The 20,972-nt window shown below is 29.3% G+C and overlaps 1 protein-coding gene across 5 annotated transcripts in view; it reads left to right on the top strand.

Annotated features, from left to right (window-relative positions):
- LOC129960205 (rho guanine nucleotide exchange factor 17-like) overlaps positions 1 to 20,972 on the top strand; it is a 259,387-nt gene that overhangs the window by 160,196 nt on the left and 78,219 nt on the right. For 4 of the 5 annotated variants that reach the window (XM_056073438.1, XM_056073436.1, XM_056073435.1 and 1 more), the window contains exons 7-8: positions 594 to 608; positions 15,627 to 15,704. In XM_056073438.1, coding sequence (XP_055929413.1) covers positions 594 to 608; positions 15,627 to 15,704 — 93 coding nt within the window. The remainder of the gene's footprint in view (positions 1 to 593; positions 609 to 15,626; positions 15,705 to 20,972) is intronic. The other variant, XM_056073437.1, reaches the window with a different exon arrangement.

Raw genomic sequence — 20,972 nt, 5'->3', positions numbered from 1 at the left:
CTATAAAAGTCATTTTACGATATTGATAAGTTCTGTGCTGGTTGCTTTGCTCGACCATTTTGTGACTTTTCAAACTATTATCCAAGACAAGTAACGTGAAAATATATCAAAGGACATTCTGCCTATCAAGGTTTATCCTAAACATAAATATTCACACTCTTTAATTGCTCACTGATTGAGCTTTGTGCGTCATGTTGCCCTTCAAGAGATTCAGTAAAAGAGCCCAGAGTGATCCGTGGATTTCGGATCGAATTCGTAAATACTTCTTCTGCAGACGTTTCACTGTTGGAACAAATAATATGCTTCTTGGTGATGGGGTAAATAATTTACATATTTTATGATCTCTATGATAGTTATTATTTGCATGTTTCTTTAGATATTCATGAATCGAAGTTTAAATAAATTTGTTTCACTTTCTTACAAAATGAATATACAATTTTTGGTATTTCAGATATTTTCATTATTTTTTGTGAGATTCTTTACTAAGCTTAACCTGTTCTTACGTTTTTAAATTTTTTTCTTGTTATCTGTTTTAATAAAGTGCATTAATTTATTATAATCTACTAACATTCTAATATTTTGTTCTTTTTCAGGTTAACAAAAATTGGGTATGTTATTTTCAATCCATTTCTGTTGTCGTTTGCATTATCGCTTATTCTCTCTGTATTTGCATTATAATATATTTGTCAAATGATAAAACTGTGAAACGTTCATCAATTTTGATGTTGTGATTTTGGCTTTCGGTCTTGTTGATTTTGATGTAGTGTTTTTTTTAATTAGTTTATTTTGCAAAGTTCCGAACTTCATTTTTTTTTTTTTAAATTCATGCATTTTTAACTATAAATGGCAAATAGGAATTTTATTTTAGAATTAAGTAATCGAAAAATATTTTGATACTTTACTTGATTTTAAAGTACTCTAGGCATTTTAAAAGAAATATATTTTATGTTTCATGTCATAATTACTATATTTTGTGGGGTTTTTTTTCTATATGTTTCTATATTCTATAAAAGGCAAATTTTATTTATTATTTTTTTTGCATGAAAGATTTTGAATTTGTATTTTTTTTTTCTATATGTCGCATGTATTTAAATATTGCATGAGATAAGTGTTTAATGTATGTAGTGTGCTTGTATTTGATTATTATTAACAAGAAAAAAAAGTTAGCTATGCTTTCTTAATATATAATCTAAGAATTAATTTTGACTATTAAGTAAATTAGTTATTTTAAATCGAGTGGATTTTACTTATACTTTTTAATAAAATATTCATATTCCTTTTTCATTTACATGTTCGTATCTATTATCGAAGCATAAGAACAAAATTTATTTTCTGGAGAAAAAAAAGCATTTTTCTATATGTTTTTAATTCTAAAAAAAAATTAATATATTAAGTTAAGTTTTTGCTATCCTTATTTTAAACTCAGTATATAGATTTGTTCTATTTCATGCGAGTTCATCTTTATTTTTGAGGCCCAGATGAAACGCTAGCGGAGTCAGGAATTCGGAGCTCGGTTCTATCGAATATTCGTTCGTCCTCTAATCTGGTGTGAGTCCACTATGTGATCAGAAGTATAGAGACAATTTCAGATTTATACATTTTTCCGAATTAATTTTAAAAAGGCTGAAATAACTGTCTTTGAAATTCAATTATGTAAAAAGATACACTTGAAATTCACGTTTTATCTTAAGATTCGATCACGTGAGTATTTTAGAGGTAGATCAAAATTTGTCGAAGAGGATTTTTTACACATCGTGATTCACAGAAAGGAATTTGAAACTTTTAGAATGGTTTTTTTTCCCTGTGAGCAGTATTTTCATGCATTTCTGTAAGAATAGAATCAATATTCGGGACAATATAAATGTCTAAAAAGTTTTAGATCATTTTCATGGGAATATTGGTTGTAAAACGCAGAGATTTCACCCTTCGAATCTTACAAAATTCACTGCAAATTTGCAGTGAATTTTATAAAATTCGAGAAACTACGAGTATTTTAGTAAATAAATTTTAATTACGCATTTCCAAAGTATAGGATATTTTTCTTTTCTTAATTACAAAGGAAGATATATGGGCTAACTTGCATCGAAATTCTAGTTGAATAATATAACGATTAAGAAGGATATCTTCATTCCAGTGAGCTGAATTTCAGTTACTCTCTAAAAGAAGCTAAATGATGAGTAGTTTTCCGCTAACTGATATTCTTTAAATTTGAATCTTAGAGCCTTTATAGTGAATTCTATCCAGAGTTAGAAATATACGAAATACGTCTTCATACTAATAGGTGAAATACATAATGTACATTGCATAAAATTGGATATCATAAATATAAAAAAAACTATTACGTTATTCATTATTATTTGCTAAAACTTAAACTTCCACGATTATGCTGTTTCATTTACAATATAACTGAAAACATTCGTATGTATCAATATTTAATATGAGCTAAAATTGCCTTTTGCTACAGTGATAGATGTTATTCTATAAGGAAAGCTATCCACTAGTCTTTGGAATGTTTTTAAAAAAGGGCCATTTTTGGAAAAAAAAAAAGTGCTGATTATCTCAGTTAGTAAGGGGGTCCTTTGTGGTTTAGCTCGAATTTTACGTTACAGTTCATCCCACAAGTATTCTATGGGATTGAGATCCAGACACTGAGCAAGTCTCCTAATTCCTCAACATCCATATCAGTAAATCATCTCTGCGAAATTCGTGCTGTTTGAACAGGAAAACTATGATGTTGAAACAAAAATTGACTCTCCAAACCAGTGGCATGAATTGGAACATCAAATCTGAGCTCACCCACAAAACCTCATTTCAGTAAGAAAGCTTACCAACTAAATACGCAAAAACCGCTTGCGATTTCTCCCGAAACATACCAAAAAGTAGAGAACAGTTTTCCTCATAAAGTAACAGTTGCCATTGTAGCAAAAGATGCACCTCTTAGACTGCAATTGTTATGGAAGTTGCTGTATATATCTACCCTTGAAATTAGGAAAAGAAAGATATACCAGATTTCGCTGGTGCATAATTAAAATTTGTTAAATAAAAATGCTCATATTTCCTCGACTATGTAAATAATTCACTTTAGATTTTAATATAATGCTTTTATTCTGTGAATTTCGCATGGCTAAATAGAAAAGTCTGCATTTTATGAACAATAACTTGAGGAAAAAAATGCGCGATTTTTTTAAAAATATTTTTTATATCATTATCTTATTATATGCTATCTTTATCCTTTTATGTGCTATATTTACGAAAAAGCACGAAAATATTGTCCAGTGCATGGAAACCCATTTTTGAAAGTTTCACTTTAATATCTGTTCAATAGAGTGAGCCAAAATCATTTTCTTCATCGATTTATTTCTAGTGCTCCCTAAGTGCCGGCATGAACGAATATTTACAATAAATTGGACGGACATGTATATTTTTTACCTAGTCGAAATTCAAAGACAGTTCAGTCAGACTTTCTAGAGAAATTCGAAAAAATACACAAATCTGGAAGATTCCGGACATTTTTGTTTGCATTGTATATTTAGAAATTGAGGTGCGAGTTAGGCCATGATTCAAATCTACCCTATTGGACCACAAATAACTCTGGTTGGCTATTAGTATAAATGCATTCGGTAATATCTCATAATGATAGCATGAATTTTAATGAATGAATCCTTTTGATTTTAAAAACAGAGAAAAATAAATCATATGTACCCCTGCAATAACATCATCATTGAGCGCTAATCATATTTTAAATTAGCATCCCAAAATTGTGAAACTGCCCAATAAAGTGTTTTATAGTCCATTAAATAATCGATAATAAGCTATCAATTTTCTTGTCAAATTGAGCTACAAAGGGTTTTTTTTTAAGTGTAACTTTCATTTTACCTACAACAGAAAATTTTATATGTGCTTGCTGGAATATTTAATTCATTTATGAAGCCATTGGTTAATCCTGTTAGTCCAGCAATACCAGCAAGCGTTGCCTAGGTAACTGTGAATTAAAAAAATGAAGCGATATAATTAATGATGACATTCATAAAACAGCAAAGAGGATGAGTTTTACTAAAAAGTATTGCTCATCTAATTTTTTTTTTTGGTTCATGTTGGATTTTTTTTCCCTCCTCATCAACAATAATTATTTCCGGAGCAGCTAATCATTCTTATAAAAAAAATCTCATTTCCCAATATTTAAATTGATATCGGTACGTCTAGAAATCAATAATTAAAGGGCTTTACTTGCTTTATCAAAGATTAATTTTCCATCATTTTAAAAGTAATAATTGCAAAAAGGCGCTTTTCTGAAATACAGAGAAGGATATATGCAAGTTTATGCATTGTGGTAAAAAAACATATATTACATAGATATTAATAGAATAGTTAATATTTTATTAACTTCATGAAATATAAAAAATAATTATAAAGAGAAACTTTTAAATTTAGGCAGTTGGTAAATTCTCGCCTTTGAGATCAGAAGATCTCAGATTCTAGGCATGATTCCACGCTACTCCCTCATATATGCGAAACTACTTTTAACTGGTTATTCTGGAATAGACTTCATAATTCTGATCCTCAGTCAGATGGCGAGGATAGCACCTGTACAAGCACTCCCCTTTACAAGCTGTCACACCAGTTCAACGGAGGGCGTTTGGTCCACGAAGTCAGATTACACGTGGGCATGGACGACGGATCTTTGGTAGGATAGGGTTTCGAACTCCTAGCTCATAATTGGAATCAGTTTTATCATAGTTCAATATTTTAGATCCCTGTGTAATTGCTCTTGTATAGTTTCAAAATAGAACATTATCCTGGCGAATTAATACAGCCTTTTTACATTTAAACTTTCATGTACTGTTTTTATTTAAATGCTTATAATGTTTGATAAATTTTAATATTTATAAATATATCTAAATTTATTGGCATAAAAATGAGTAATGTTTTGAAAAATGTATTTAATACATTCAAATGTTATTTTTTGAATTACTGTAAAAAAACAAATTACAAAATATTGTCTTTATAAAAATGAGATTTTGTTTGTCAAGCTTTTTCAGCACGAATTATTTCATCTCGACATTATTTTACATTTAGTATGCAAAGCTATATTTCTTTTCATCTCCTTTTTTGTGTTTTATGTATGTATTAAATCTTCTTTAAATATTCTTACTAAGAATTTTTCTTCGAAGTTGAATTTAGTCTTCCCCCGTCCCAAGTGGAGAACAAGCCAAAGAAATGCGGGAACACTTACTTTTAATTATTCAATTTCATCTCAAGCTATCAAATCAAATATGTCGTTCAACTTGAAATAATGTCTCCTGCAAATATATATAAGCTTGATTTAAATAGGGACTATCTTAATATTTACTTTCTTAATATTCAGAAAATTTCCATTGAAATAACCATATTAAATTCCATTGTTATATTAAAATTAAAAAATGCGAAATTAATTGTATCTAACAATAATATTAGGCGTTAACTTTGCAACCTTGTAAGATGAGATATGGGGAAAAGAAACATTTACAAGATATTCTCTTATCAGAGTAATTGATATATTTTATTAACAGATTTTATTAACAATCCTGTACTTTTTTAGCAATTTTTTACTAACAAATGCTGAAGAACCGAAAGAAATGTTCATCGTAGAAGTTTTTGCAATCCATACTTCAAGATTCCTTACTCTAAAACATATCATGGACAAAAATTTTAATATAAAGATAGTCCCTTTTGATTGCAAATATCCATGTATTTGTATTTGTAGTAAATTTTATTCCTCTTTTTCAATTTTATTACTTTGCTCTTCGTTATACGATAGGAAAGATGAGAATAACAAGCAGGATTAGGATGCTCATTTGAAAGGTTATATCGTTTCTTGCCTTTCCAATCGTAAAATTCCTACTTCTACTGTGCCGAAATATAAATATAATATGGTGTCTTTTTAAACTGTACCCTTTTCTTGTTTCCATTTATTCTATGGTAACTATCGATTTAATACTGTTTTGCAATAAATAACGATTTAATGCTATCGAATAAAGGAACGGTATGGTTTCAAAATTTACATTTTGAAAGGCAGTAAACAATTTTTTTTATATCAGCTCAGCCTAGTAAATAATCTTCTATCGAAATAAATATTCTAATATGGCTTGTCCTGGAGACAGTGTATTTTAAAATTAATTATTGATTATATGGATCTCTATAGAGCGTATATTTTGAACATCGTATATCGTTGTATCCAATTTCAGAATGGTTTTGCTAGCTGAACCGTTAAATAATGAAATACTGAACGAGTTAATTACCCTCCGTATTAGTATTAAATTTTAAGGTCTGCGTTTTAAAAGCTAATTATCTTTGAAATGCTGAACATACAACTGAAAAATGCAAAATATGGCAACAATCCAAACTCGAACATTTTTATGAAATGTTTCATTTTTATTTTTTGTAAATGTTTCAGCTTTCATATTTTGTATTTTATTCCAAACAGCTTTCGGGAAAATAATATTTCTGACAAATGAAAAACACGAAAGGCTGTTACTCTTAATTAATTTTTGTTACTTTTTCCTCTCTTGTGTATTAAGTATTGCAGTCCTCAAAAAAATATGAACTCGAGATTTTGATGACTCTCCAAGTTTCAGACTTCCCCCCTGAGTCTAAAAAACATATTTTTGGCATTGTGTTTGTCTGGCATTCTGACTATATGCCTGTGATCATGATAACTGAAGAACGCTTTGAACTAGGTGGATGAAATTTGTTAAATATACTTACTGCCAAATTTGTAGATTTCTGTCAAATTTTGAACGAACTCTGTTCAGAGGAAGTCGATCTTTCTGACTGTCCGAATATAAGTGAACTCGATAATTACAAACAGCCAAGTAAATAAAAATTTGATTCACATCTAAAATATATATTCTTACCAAATTTGAACCAAATCTGTCAAACGGTAGACCGTCTGTCGATCTGTACTTTCACTTGCATGTAAACGCAATAACTTAAATCAATAAAATTATGTATGTTATTTTGCGACTGAAAATGTTAAATACCTGCCCTGTTAAATTTTGGTGTCAATCCGACGGCAAAAGGACATCCTAAATACATAAATCTCATAAGATTCAATAAAAATGCCAGATTAATTCCAAAAATCTATATTTCGTAACTTTTGGTCACCAGTTCCATGCAAGGTATTCGCGGTTTTCCCTAAGGTCCACAATTTTATACGGAGGAAGGAGAATAAGAAATTTATTGGATGCGAGAAAGAAATAATAATTTATTGGATGCGATAAGAAATTTATTATATGTGAGAAAGCTTCGAAGAAACGACTCCTGTTGGTTCTTCAATTCTATTATAAAATGCTTATACTGTACAAATAATTATTTTATTCGGTAGTAAAGTAAGTGTACTGTAATTAGCAATTACTCCCATGTAAAAACTGCAAAATCTCTGAAGAAAATTGTTTGTCAGTTGTCTAATGCATATTTCTTCCCAAAAGTGTTATACTAATCATCCCTAAAATTAAATTAATACTATAATATATTGATTTTATTTAAAAAATACTATATACAATGGCCTTTTTTTTTTTTTTTTAATCTTCGATTAATGGCATTTATTACCAAAAGTTATGCACAAATATGGTTACTTTTTTGACACAATCATCGTGAAGATTCTGCATTTGTCATATCGATATATTAGGTTTTCGATCCCTTCTTCGAAGTGCATTGTGATGTGAGATGGCCCTTAATATTTTTTTATCTCTTTATTAGTATGAAAGTTCTTTGAGTTTTCTTTTAAGGAAAGAATATGGTGCAAAAATAGCAAAGCATTCACCTTCTAAACTTTAAATTTTGGTGTCCTGGTCAGCCAGCATTCTTCGTTTCTTTCGAACCATGTAATCAACTCGTTGAACAAGATCTTCTGTTACGACAGACTTCTGTTCTTAGCCTCCGTCATCGAGACCGCGGCTTAGACTCGAGTGACTTTCATCTTTTTTCCTACATTGAGAAATACCAAGAATGCCAAAACTTCCAGAATAATGAGGAATTTTAAAGGAACTGACTGCACTGCTCTTCAAAGAGATGGCAAATGCCTGAATCTTCCTCCCAAAAAATATAATCATATTTGTACATAATTTTTGGTCATAAATTTATTTTGTTTCCTACTTTTGCCTTCGTTTTAGGATTCATCGGAGCCTGAAAAAAAGTACCCCTCGTATATGAAATTATTGATTAAAAAAAATGACTATATATTCAATTTTGTGTAGTTAAATGCAGAGAAGATGTGCAAATTTTTCCAAATGCCAAAGAACAGAAAAGTAATAATTTCAGAAATGTAATTTTTATTTACCAATATATATATATATATATATATATATATATATATATATATATATGAGTGAATAATACGTTGCATTACAATATTTGTTCATTTATAATATTAAAAAGATTTTTAAGACAATTAACGATCAATAAAGATTATATCAGAGAAATCTCACCAAGAAAGTTGAATTGCTGTATGAAAACTAAAATGTTATTTGAAAAAAATTGACATCTCTTGTCCTTTATTTCGATATTATACTAAATATAAATTATTTAATTACCTAAATTTGAAAAAATCTGCTTATAACCTGTGAAAACTAGAAATTCAGATAATTGGGATAATTCAATTGACGCATCATTTGAAACGATTGTAAAAACTTAAAATTATAAAAAATCCAATTTCAATTAAATTTCGTGAAACTCGCTTATTAATATATTAAGCTTATTGATTTAACACATTTATAAATTTTGTATTTATTTGACAATAATCAGCTTACACTTTTAACGCGTTGAATCTTGATAAAGACTTGTTTACTGCTAATTTTTTTTTTTAATTTAAAACAATTTTTGTCATTTATATGACCAAGTTCATCTTAATGTAATTTATTATAATGATGATAATAAAATTCTGTAAATAATAAAAATAATAATTGATTATTGCTTTTCTTATTCAGTACGTTTTGAAATAATAAATTTCATCTGTGTTACAAACGGGGCATTACTAAATTAAGTAATTATTGAAGTTCCTTTAAAGAACTCATTAAGCCTACTCTTCGTTTCTTGAATTATCAGAAAGGAAAAAAAACTTGAGACAGTAGTTAAGATTTGTATGCACCTCGTGCTTTAAAATAACGAGCCTAATATCCACGTAAGGCGCTTCTCATTGCATATGATGCTGTTCCATTTAAAATGCTAATTACTGATCTCATAAAAAAATCAGTTGCTATTCCTCCTGAGAAATGATGTGTGGTAACACTGAATTGATTCTGATTGTTCCGCCCCATAAAAAGTACAATAATTTATTCTCAGTGTATCGTAATGGATTCGAATACTGTAATTTAAAAAAAAATCTGATGCATTTTTAATGCTGAAATTGAAAAAGGGCAATAAAGGGAAATGATGAAAAACATTTCATTACAATTCTAAATCGTTTTGAAATAAATGGCATAGGTTCACTTCTTAAGCAAATATCTTTGCTTGATTTTAACAAAATAATTTAATTCTTATAATCATCAAATACTGAAAAAAATGGCTGTAAAAGAAATTAATATCCACCGTTTATTCTTACTTTGCAATAAATATTGTTTAAAACTGATAAACATGTTTTTGTTAGAAAGAATCATGATCCCATTTCACTTTCATTAATATGTATCGTTTCTAGAACTTTGTATTTTCAAGATTAAAATTCCGTATCATAATTTGATATTAATAGCTTTATTATTTATAAAGATGTCTTCATTGTTAAAATATAAAGCAATTGTTAAAATAAAGGCAAATTTACCTTTAAATGTGTAGGGTGATTAAAAAAAAATTAAATAAGATATTAGGCACTTCCGATGCAAAAACTGTTCACTAGATTATGATCTTATTTTGTACATGTACTCTACAAAGATTGTGAAGAGTTTTGTTGAGTATTGGTCTCAAAAAATAAGTTAATTCCACGTTTCAACCAACAGAGAGAAAGTGAAGCCTCTGTACAAATAATATTTTTATTTTTGAATGTACCTGAAACTACTTACTTTTTAGAGAAAATGTTACATTGTCGATCTGAAATAATATAACTAGCTAGCAGAAATTGTTCCCTCAAAATTTAATCTCGTACTATCTAATAAATCTGTTATCCTTTCTTCCCCAACCCAAATAAAATTATGGGCAAGGTCAAGAACTTCCACAGTGTTCAGCGCTCCAAAGAGTTCCAAAGTTATTTTCAGCGTAACAGATTTGGGAGAGTTTTTGTACTTCGCAGTATAGTAAAGAAAACTGAATATGCATTTTTGATGCCATTTTTTCACGCGATTAAAACCAAATTTACTCAGGCAACTATAATTTTAATAGAAACATAACATATCAAATTTAATTTCTTTAGTCGTTGCGTTTAACCGTTTTGAGTTATCACGTCTGCATGCATGCGAAAGCTTAGAACGACTGATGCCCAAACTTTTGGCAGATTTAGTTCAAAATTTGTTAAGAATGCTATACTTTAGATGCTGAATCTGGGTACGACATAAGACATCCTATGAATCGATTTAAAAATTTGACTGAAATCTACAAAATCGGATATGTACCAAATTTCATTCATATAGCTCAAGAAGTGTTTGAATTATCATACTCACATATAAACAGACATGATTCCAAAAATGTGTTTTTCGGACTTTATGTGGTCTGAAACATGGAGATTTGTCAAAATCTCGATTTTTTTTTTTTTTTTTTTTTTTTTTTTTAGCGACTACTATCCTTTTTCTTTGCTTACTTCGTACGCGAGATAGTGAAAACGAATTGTAGAGTTAACGTACTATATTTTTTTCAATAAAACGTAAAAAGAAAATAAAAATTACGCGGAAAATCTCGAGTAGAAACTTAAATGCAATCGATGTTTCATCATCATATCTGCGTATTTAATTGGGCGCGTCCGTCATCTTCTTGCTCTGAAAACTGAATGTTTTTACTCCGCAGCTGACTTAAATGCAGGATCCAACTTATTGTCGCTTGTGTTTAAATATGTTATAGAATTCTGTTTTCTGAGGCAGATAAGATTGAAATTTCTCTTTCATATACCCTGTTTTTTTTGTGTGTGTGTGTGTGTGTTTTTTTTTTAACACCACTGCCAAAAGTCACAGGAAATTATGTCGAACGAATCAACTGGACAAGACTTTTGGAAGGATCTGCTTATCACTCTATCATCTAAAATGTTTTGCTGCAGAAGATTTCGAACATGTAAAGTGACTTGAAGTGGTACTTTATTCTGCTTAAAGGTAGTGTTATTCAGGCAATTTATCGGCTGCAATAAAGAATTTAAAAAAAAAATTGACTTATAGCTGCATATCTAACACCTTTTACAGATCATATACAAATCCTAAAGGAAGCGTTCCTTTGAAAAAAAAATATTTATGAATGAGAATGTCTACATCAGATTGTAAATTTTGATGCATTCAACGGAATTTATTGGTAAGCTTGGGACTTTCACTAGCTGAGATTCTAAAATTGTTTGTCTACAGCTTCATTTAGATAAAAATGAGCCCATCACTCACAAGAGACCTTTTCGTCATACCCAGTTAACAGGTTAAAATGTTATGTAGGACTCTATGCAGTGTTGCATAAGGAATGTTTGGATCTCGATATATGGTCCGTGCATTACTGTTATTTGAATTTATCATTGTTTTTTTAATAGTTGCAATCGTAATTTCTTCAGCTGCCTATTTGCCCGCTAAGTGGTGACTGCATTGAGTTTCAGCCTCTTCTAAAAACAATCATTTACTGACAGTTTATATTAATATGAAGACATGAATGTAAATTTTTCACCTATCGAAATGAATTCATTTTGAAGCATTATTTATTTCTCTTGTTCAAGAATTGAACAGTAACGCTCGATCTGGTAAAGTGAATTATCATAGTCATTAAAATCGTTGTTTTGTTAAAATTTGCTTCGTGCAATAATAAGAATTGGCAGAAAATTTTCAAATGCTCGTAATGAGAATTATTAGCAGAAAACCGTCATTTTCTTCGTATTGGCAAAAATATATCTTACCTTCTGAAATCGAAACAATGTTCAAAGGAAAAGAGTGTGTATTTAATTTCATTGTAATCTAGACTTGTTATTTTTACATAAGAAATGTCTAAACAGCTTATGTTTAAATTGGCTCATTCTGTATTTCATCTGATAGTAAAAGCGTTTCAATTTTGAATTTTGTAGATGTAGGAAAATCCCTCGATTATCTCCTTTACTTGAATTATTAATCAGGATGATTTTTTTGCATGTAATTTCATAAATCTTTGAAATGTTTTTAAAAAACACTTCTCTTTTTATATAAATACTTTTTCGATTATACTACATATGAAATATGGTATCTATCATAAACATACATGTTATCAACGCAACTACAACTATTGCTTTGGCGGAATAGATTTGCAGATTTGACGGCAGATTTCGTTCCTCTGTGTTTGGACTAATATTACTAACTCTAAATCTTTAGATTCATTCTCCCTTTGTAGTCCATCTATGGTATTTCTTATTATTTTGTAGATATTTTTTATTTTTGCATCACTTCACAAGTGACAAGGTTAGGTTAGGTTTAAGTTTTTGGTTATGAGGTGAACAAGAAAAATTAATATCAAAAGCACGCAGTAAGAAGAATAGATCTAAATTTTGAATGACAAATAGAAAAAGGCATCTTTTTCTTTCTTCAAAATTCCAGTCATATTTGATAGCTTTTCTACGCATATCAGTAATCTAAAGGTTAATCAGATTCTATGGCCAAAAATTTTACTTCAAATTTAATACGAGAATTCAAATACTTTTGTCGTTTTCTGTGTAAAGTCCAAAGGTGACTTTTAATGCCTTTGAAATTGAAAATTGAATTGATCAGCACTCTATTACACCAGACAGAATTCAGCAAGCAAAATCCTCTCATGTTATTTACTTAAAGTAATCTATTTGCTATGACATCCACGCCCACAACATGAGCAACATGAAACCGCTATTTCTTTTTTGGATAGTAATCAAAATAAATGCACTAGGCTTGATCTGGAAAAAAATAATGGAAAACAGGCATCTGACTAAACATCTCACTGTCACACAACAAACAAGATAATGCCTTTTTTCCCCCCACAAAATTGAATGGCTTATGTCGGGTGCGGTTTAGATACTTTTTCTGCATTAACTGGTACCATAGAAACAATAAATTCTATAGCGTAATCTCTTTTACTTCTAAAAGGCTTTTATTGGATGGGGGAAAATTCCACTCTCACGAAAGCCTCCAGTGGCATTATTTGGCTCATTGTCTCTGATATAATTCTCACTTCATCAGATGGGACTTGGTCCACTTGGACTTAAAGTGGACATTATTTCGGTCAGAATGGCAGTCTCGGTTGGTATTTAAGAAGAATTATGATGGCAGTTTGCGATAAAAGCTTTTGGCAGTTATCGATGCGGCTCCTAGGATAATAGTTTCATCATAATCATTAATTTTCTTTCGATGCGAAAATGGGGGATATTTGATTAGGTTTTTTTTTTTATTAAAGTTATTCCGAGTATCTGTTCATATGTGCTATTGAGATGAAAACTCATCTAATCAGTAGCTGTTCATTTCAAATTAAAGACCTACAAATTTAAAGATTTGTACAGATGAGTTGGTCATTTAAAAAAATAACCAGATAATTTATTTTAATTGATTTCAAATATTTAATACTATTAACTATATCCAAAATTCTTGATCTTGTATTACTTTATTTCCTCTGAAGTGGTGTCATATTATTTCTATCATCCCTGTATACATTTAAAATAATTAAAAAAATGCGATGGTCTGAGATATTCTGCCCCATTGTAAGATTAATGTTGCCGAAAGGTGCCTGGTATTATTTTAAGCTGAAAATCTGCATGAAAATTATGTGACTAATTAACTCAGAAACAATCTTTACATTTTCCCCTAATTTTTTAATCAAAATTTATGTGGACAAATTTCATTTTAATATCAGTTAATCCCCCGTTTTTGCTCGCCCCATTAGATAAATATTTTATTTTAATAGAAATATATTTCTAAATAAATATTTTGTCAATTATATTTAATTGAAACGGTTGGAATAATTAAATGACATCTAAATTAATAAAATATTGGCCTTATCACTTTTAGCATCTATCAAAGAAATAATTTTGAGGGATTTCATTCGGCTGGACAACTTGCATAAAGGCATATTATTAAACGAGATATTTAAATTATGTTAAATATTTCTCTCCGAAATGAATAACAGCCTCTTAATTACTAAAGATTCATTGGATCTAAAGAACCATGTAGTTCATTTTTACAATGTAGATAGTAATGCATAATGAATAGTACTTTTATTTTTTTATTTGTTTATTGGATGCAGACTTATGTTATCTGCTATTTATAATTTCAAGAAAAACTAGAAGTGTCCTATTTTTGAATTGTATAAAATATTTTTGCCCTAGAAATTTTGAGAAAAAGATTGCGGTTGCCTTAAATAACGGTTTAATGTCACTTTCAAAATGTTTTGGTTTGCTTTACGTTATCCTTGCATAATTAATTGTGGTGCTGGAGACTTATTATTCTTGGCAGTCATCCAGTCAAAACAAAAACGGAAGAGACTATGCAGAAAACCACAGTTTACATTGTCGGGAATACTATAAATGTAATGGCATCCCATTTATCAAACAGAATGGCAAGAATAATGCCCGAGCTATTATGCATCATGTTAAAGTCATGAAACTGCAAATCTTTGCTTGCTCCATAACTTTCAAAGTCATTTTATAAATTTAATTGTTTATACGTAAATGTCGAACATACAGACAAGAACATCTGTCACGTGCATGTCCTTGGATGTATCAATTTCAAAAAAAGTTATTCTAACCCTATTGCCATTAACTCTATTAAACCTTTTAAATAGTTTTAGATACCACCGGAATAATAGTGTTTATTATCTGAATAGTTCATTTCAATATTTTTCGAATTCTTTTAAAAAATGAAGCAAATGACTTTATTCGAAGGCATATGTTGAAACAAAGTTATTAATGCCTGTTTTTATTTTTCTTTATTTTGTTAAGAAATTTTCTGACAGTAGTGTAAATACTGAATGAGTGTATCTTCATTTAGTGAGCTTAGCATTTTTTCATGTAAATATAAAAATTAGTCAAATGTCTGTGAATACTTTTCAAATATGCATGTTCTTTCTCCCTGTTCCTTATTGAATCTAGGTTTAAAGTATCGAGATGTGCTCATGAGCTCGATATTGTTTTCTAATTTACATCAAGCTTTCAAAAAGAAATAGATTCTTTTTCTTTGCTCTTCATGTTACTTAAAACTCAATTAGGTCAATCAATTTTCCATTTAATATTATCAAGTATAAAAAAGTAAATCGAGAGTATCGATTTATCAACTATCGACAACTAGGAGAAATTCTATTCCAAAGAGCATCTTAGTTTCGCAGTGGCTCTTTTAGAATGCAAAATCGATTCTTTTGTCCTCACTCAAACGGTCAATCAACCTCATTCGATAGAGATGGGGGAAAACAACTCTCAGCCGATCCCTTATCTATGCTATTAACTTCCTAAAGTGTGCGAATTCTATTAACTTTCCCGCAGTAAATGTTCTTTCTGTCTTTTATAGGACACCAGGACCCATGTCGTGTACGAGATTGTGGAAACAGAGAGATCATATGTTGAATCTCTCCAGACTCTGGTTAACGTAAGTACATTTTCAGTTTCATACTTCCTCATAAAGCTTCAGGGCTGCTACATATTTATGCAGAACTATAGCAATATATTTACACATTATGCGTGTGGTATGCAGTTATAAAAAGATATAAGATTTGCAAAAATGAAGAACTAAATGTTCAGTAATCGTAACAGTTGTTGTTAGGATTAAATCCCGTTAAATAATATGCAGAAGATATATTTTAAAAGAGAGTATTGTATCTTTGGCCGATTATCTTTTTTTTTTCCCCTTCAGTTATTAGTTTACTTTTTTTGAAAATGCTGATCTTAATTTTGCTTAGTTTTGAATTTATTGCATATCTTAAAAAGATAAAAACAAATTTCAATTTTAACATTTTTAATTATTTTTTTAAGAAAATCTTACACCATGGTCAGAAGTGCATGTTGTACATTTGACCACGGTTGACCAGTTTTACATTTCAACTTCTATAACTCATTTTAAGCTAGGAACAGTAATGAAATCAGATAATTATTTTTATTCTTCACATTAAGATTTTTTTTTTCAAAACTGCAACAAGATAACCCAAATATATAGTAAATTATCTTTGTACTAAGGATACAAACTTCCAAGTTTTGGCACCATTTGCCAGCACATACTGAAGGGGCCAAAGGTACAACACTCCCCCCTTTTCACCGAAAAGTATTTTTAATGAAATACTTTCTTCTTTCGCGAGTTCATACCAAAAGTCATGCATTCATTATTTTCTAGACATGTTCGTTCTTTTGCAGATATCTACATAAATACCAAATCATAAAACTAAAAAAGCGCATATTCGGTCATAATACAAACTTTTCCTGATCAGAATGTATAACAATGTGTAGAATTTGATTAAAAGAGATATTAAGTGCTGTTAAAAATGTTTTTTCCTTAACTTACTGAATATTTTGTATTGTGTTTTATTTTCTCTACGGGCTTATTACTTTTCTTATCTTTAGCGATATATTTTGAATTCCTGTAGTCATTTGTTTGAAAAATTATTGTATTAGGAAAACATCCATGTTTCATTGCATAACTGTGTTTACTTTTAAAAAAATGGTTTTTGCGAATGTAAGTTTAGAAATATCGAATAAATCGTTAACAGATTTATAAATAATGAACCGATTTGGAAACCCTGACCATTTTGTATCCACCTCAGATAAAAGCCCAAACTTCATTTTTTCATGATGTCAAAGTTATTTGACTTTTAGTAACTATGTTTTGTTTAGTTTTGAAGTATTCTCTCACAAATTTTCTATTCCCTCACAAATTTGCAAAAGTTGGCAAATGCATGAAAATTGAAGAGTTACAAAAATTACTACGGTATAAAATACTGGTGTTATGGTGTTAAAACTTATGGTGTTAAATCCTTTTTTTTTTTTTTTTTTTTTCCTCTTTCATAATTCCTTTTCATTTTACGTTGATATTTTCTTGCATTTATTATTATTCTCAAGTCTTATGAAATCCATCCTTTCTATATGATTTTTCAATCAGAAAAAAAAAATGCTTCTGCAGATTTCTGAATTTTTACTCTCTTTAACGATTAGTTTCTTTCAAATGAAGCTGAATCAACGGAACTTATTTTAAGTGTAAAAATCATTAAGCATCAAAGATAAGATTGCGAATTCAGACAAGTGGAAAAATCAATTAACTGCAGAGGCATTTCATCGAAAGTTATGATGTCAGAAATAAAGTCAGATCGTGGGAGTAGTACAGATATTTAACTAGCAATAAAAGTGCTAGCAAAAAATCTTACAGAAAATTAAACCATAAAGTATAAATGAATGGTTTTCAGATGCTTGTTGTCCCTAGATTTTATCATTATATTTGGTGATTATATCCGCGAATAAAATCCACAATGAGCATCTATGTATAAAATGCTAACATGCGTGGCATAAAGATCTATCATTATTTATTATCGAATGGCACTAATCAAACGTAAACAAATGCCATACGAACTTTTCAGAATGTTTCATTAAACGTTTTTACAGCACACTTTGCCTAGCTAATTGATGCATCTGCAAAATATTGCAAGAAATGTTCAGAGGAGAGCTCGCCGAAACTTCCAGTCAGAGGAAACAAGATGCAAAAGAAATCAAAATCATAGTATTAAGCTTGAAACAAAAGTTTCAATCGAGCGCAAATATAAGGTTAACATGTTGACGGCTGCCTTACTCACCTGTGGTTTGTACCTGCTATCTAATTGTACCTAACCATATATTTAATTAGATGGCTTTTTTCTCCATTTTATTTAAAAGAAAGCAAAGAAGTAATCTAAGTATCATGCGTGAATCGTAGCAGTGAACATGTTTACCGACGCTAGATAGGTAATTACTATGACTTGCCTATGGAAAGTTGCGTTCATATCTTCCAAAACTATTATTTCACTAAAATAATTTTTGCATTACCTCAAAACATTTTTTTTTTAAATTTTATCTGATCCATTTCTGTACTACTTATTTCTTCGTTTTCAACAAATTTTTAAAATATAATTTGATGCCTAATCTGTAACAATGTTTTAAAGGTTATGATAAAGTTAAAACTCACCCTTCAAAAGATTTAATCACGTACTTTTGCCATTGTTAAAATTACGTTTAAAAAGAATTACTTGCTTTGGACATTAATTCAACTCAAGTAGAATTTTCATTTATATTTTTATTTTACAGATATACACTTTTATCGTAATTTGATTGAATTATTTTTTTTCAATCCTATTAATTAATAAGATGAATTTATTTTAAGGCAGTATTTAATATGAATAATATAACACTAAAACGTCATTAAACAGGATGGACAAACTGGTCGCCAAAGACAGCTAGTAGTGAGAAAAGCAATAATAAATCTGGGATAACAGCTTAAAAAATCCATTATCGGCACAAAAACACTATACGTAACTAATTGTCTCCAGAAGAAACATATTAAGGGATATATCAATCATTAGTATCGACTTCAAACATGGTCGATAATTTTGTCGATAAAATAGTCGAACATAAACTTCAGACATAGTTGATAAAACAATAAATTTTGGATCGAAAACACCAACAACTTTTCTTTTTAGCTATTTTGAAGTAACTTTAACAAATAAAATTAGAAAATTTAATAATATTTAAATCGTTTCGTTAGACATTTTAAGAAATAAAAATATACAGTAAAGCTCTGTTTATACTTTTTTCCTTTTAGCGCTGTTTTATGACAGCCAGATTCATTCTTAACTATTATTATAATAAAGGATTTCGTTTATGTGACGCAAAAGTCACAAAGCTTCCGTTATTTATCGTTCTCACTTTCAAAAACTTGCATATTTTTAATCTCAATCATAACACCTCCGTTTCTAATAAGAAAGCTTTTATTTTTCTTCAGTTGATGAATCAATGGAAGACAAATTGTTTGTTTCTAATATAAACAATGAACATGAAATTTTACAACCTTTTTTTAAAGACCCAATGGGAACTTCGATGAAAAACTTCTTAATTCTGTTTATCAAAATACTAGCAAAAAATATTCAATGAACTAAACGCAATTCATTATGTTGTATTTAATATTTAGAAGCAATTAGCATGTCGGATGACGATTTAAAAAAAAATGTTTTTTTCAGTTAAACGCACGCATATTTACATTCACATAAATCGTATGAAAAAAAAAAAAAAAAGAAACGTATATTTAATTTTCAGGTTTAATTCTTTAGGTAAGAATTTTCCCATTTTTATGATAAATGTTTGATTTTAGAATTTAATTAGAGTTTTCAATTCTATATAGTAATATGATGATACTATTTTTAAAACTTAAAAGTTATTTCCTTTAAACGAATTCGCATTATAACATTAAATTTATAATAATCTAGATGGTTTATTAAAATTTCGAGTCGACTTTTTTCCTTTTTACATCGGTTGATGTCATTCATATAAACGGAGCTTTACTGTATTTAATTGAATTGTTTTATTTTTATTATTAATCAATATAATAAAATGTGTGTGGTTTTATTCGTAGCAGAAATAGAGTTGCGCGTGAAAAAAAATGTTTATAAATGTTTGATTTATGATGACAATTTTAATAACATGCTTATAATTACTGATTAACTTATTAATCTCCACGTATGAATTTAACAAACTCGTGTACTTACATGGCATTTACAAGCGGTTATGCAAACAAGAACTTCTCTTTGTGTTTAGTAAGTAAAGATATCTGCCTGCAACTCTTCATCTTTTGCTTCCACGGACGATGTAGTGGTCTCCGTAGAAAAATTAATGAAAAGAATTCGGAGACTCGCATTCCTTTCAAATTAAGTCTCTTTTAATGAGATAAGCTCATTAGTTTCGTATCGACTCCACCTGCCACTCCATTGTTCCACTCCACAAGAGAAACCTTAATAAAAGACTGCCACTACTTCATCAAGACTCAACTTATCGATACTTTAGCTTAAGCGTATAATGAACTCAGTTAGAAACGTTGTTTCCAATATATTTTCGACAACAGAAACACTTTGGAGTTTGAGCGAAAATAAATAATAAATGGCTTCTCTACAAAAGATGTAGACAGTGTTAAAGCTGTTAAGTTTCTAGGAATTTGTATTGCATAAAACTGGATTGTTTGTAATTCCCATCTTGGCTGAGTTTTCGTTTAATATAAGCACCTCACTGATTTTCAATATCCGGACAAGCAGAGGATATGGCGATTAAAGTTAATTTAAGGAATCTCTTCATGCAGTGGTATAACTATTGATGTGTATTTTCAACTTGCTTCCATGGTTAATAACGCAAATAATTATTTCATGTTAAATTGACGATTAGTTTTATAAATACCTCCCATTTCAAACATTACATATAAACAATAGCTGTGATGTATATATTTCTTGAAGCATTCTCCATGAATCAAAGCATATAACTATGAATAATATTTGATAAAATATTTTTTTTTTCTTCTTTCGCTTAAAGTTTTTAAAGGAAAACAATTTTGTAAGTGAAAAAATCTCGATGCGATTACATAATTTTAGCAGTTTTTTTTTTTTTTTAAAAAATCTCATATCAAAGCTTTTAATGTAGTGTGTTTCAAATTTTAAAACTCGATTAAAAAAATAGCACATTTTTTTTCAACTTTGGAAATTTTTAAAAAGTTATTTTGGGCATTTACTGGATTATTTGTATTTTTTTATAGATAATTGTACACGGTTATAAGGTTTTGAACTTACCGCCATTTCGTTGTTTTCGAACCGAAATTATGCCGAGAAATTAGTTATTGGTTATTATAAACTGAGAAATTAGTTAT

The sequence above is a fragment of the Argiope bruennichi genome, chromosome X2 (genome assembly GCF_947563725.1).
Source record: "Argiope bruennichi chromosome X2, qqArgBrue1.1, whole genome shotgun sequence".
In the NCBI taxonomy this organism is placed as follows: Eukaryota; Metazoa; Arthropoda; class Arachnida; order Araneae; family Araneidae; genus Argiope; species Argiope bruennichi.
The sequence above is the reverse complement of the archived record's forward strand: the minus strand, read 5'-3'. Positions and strand labels throughout refer to the sequence as shown.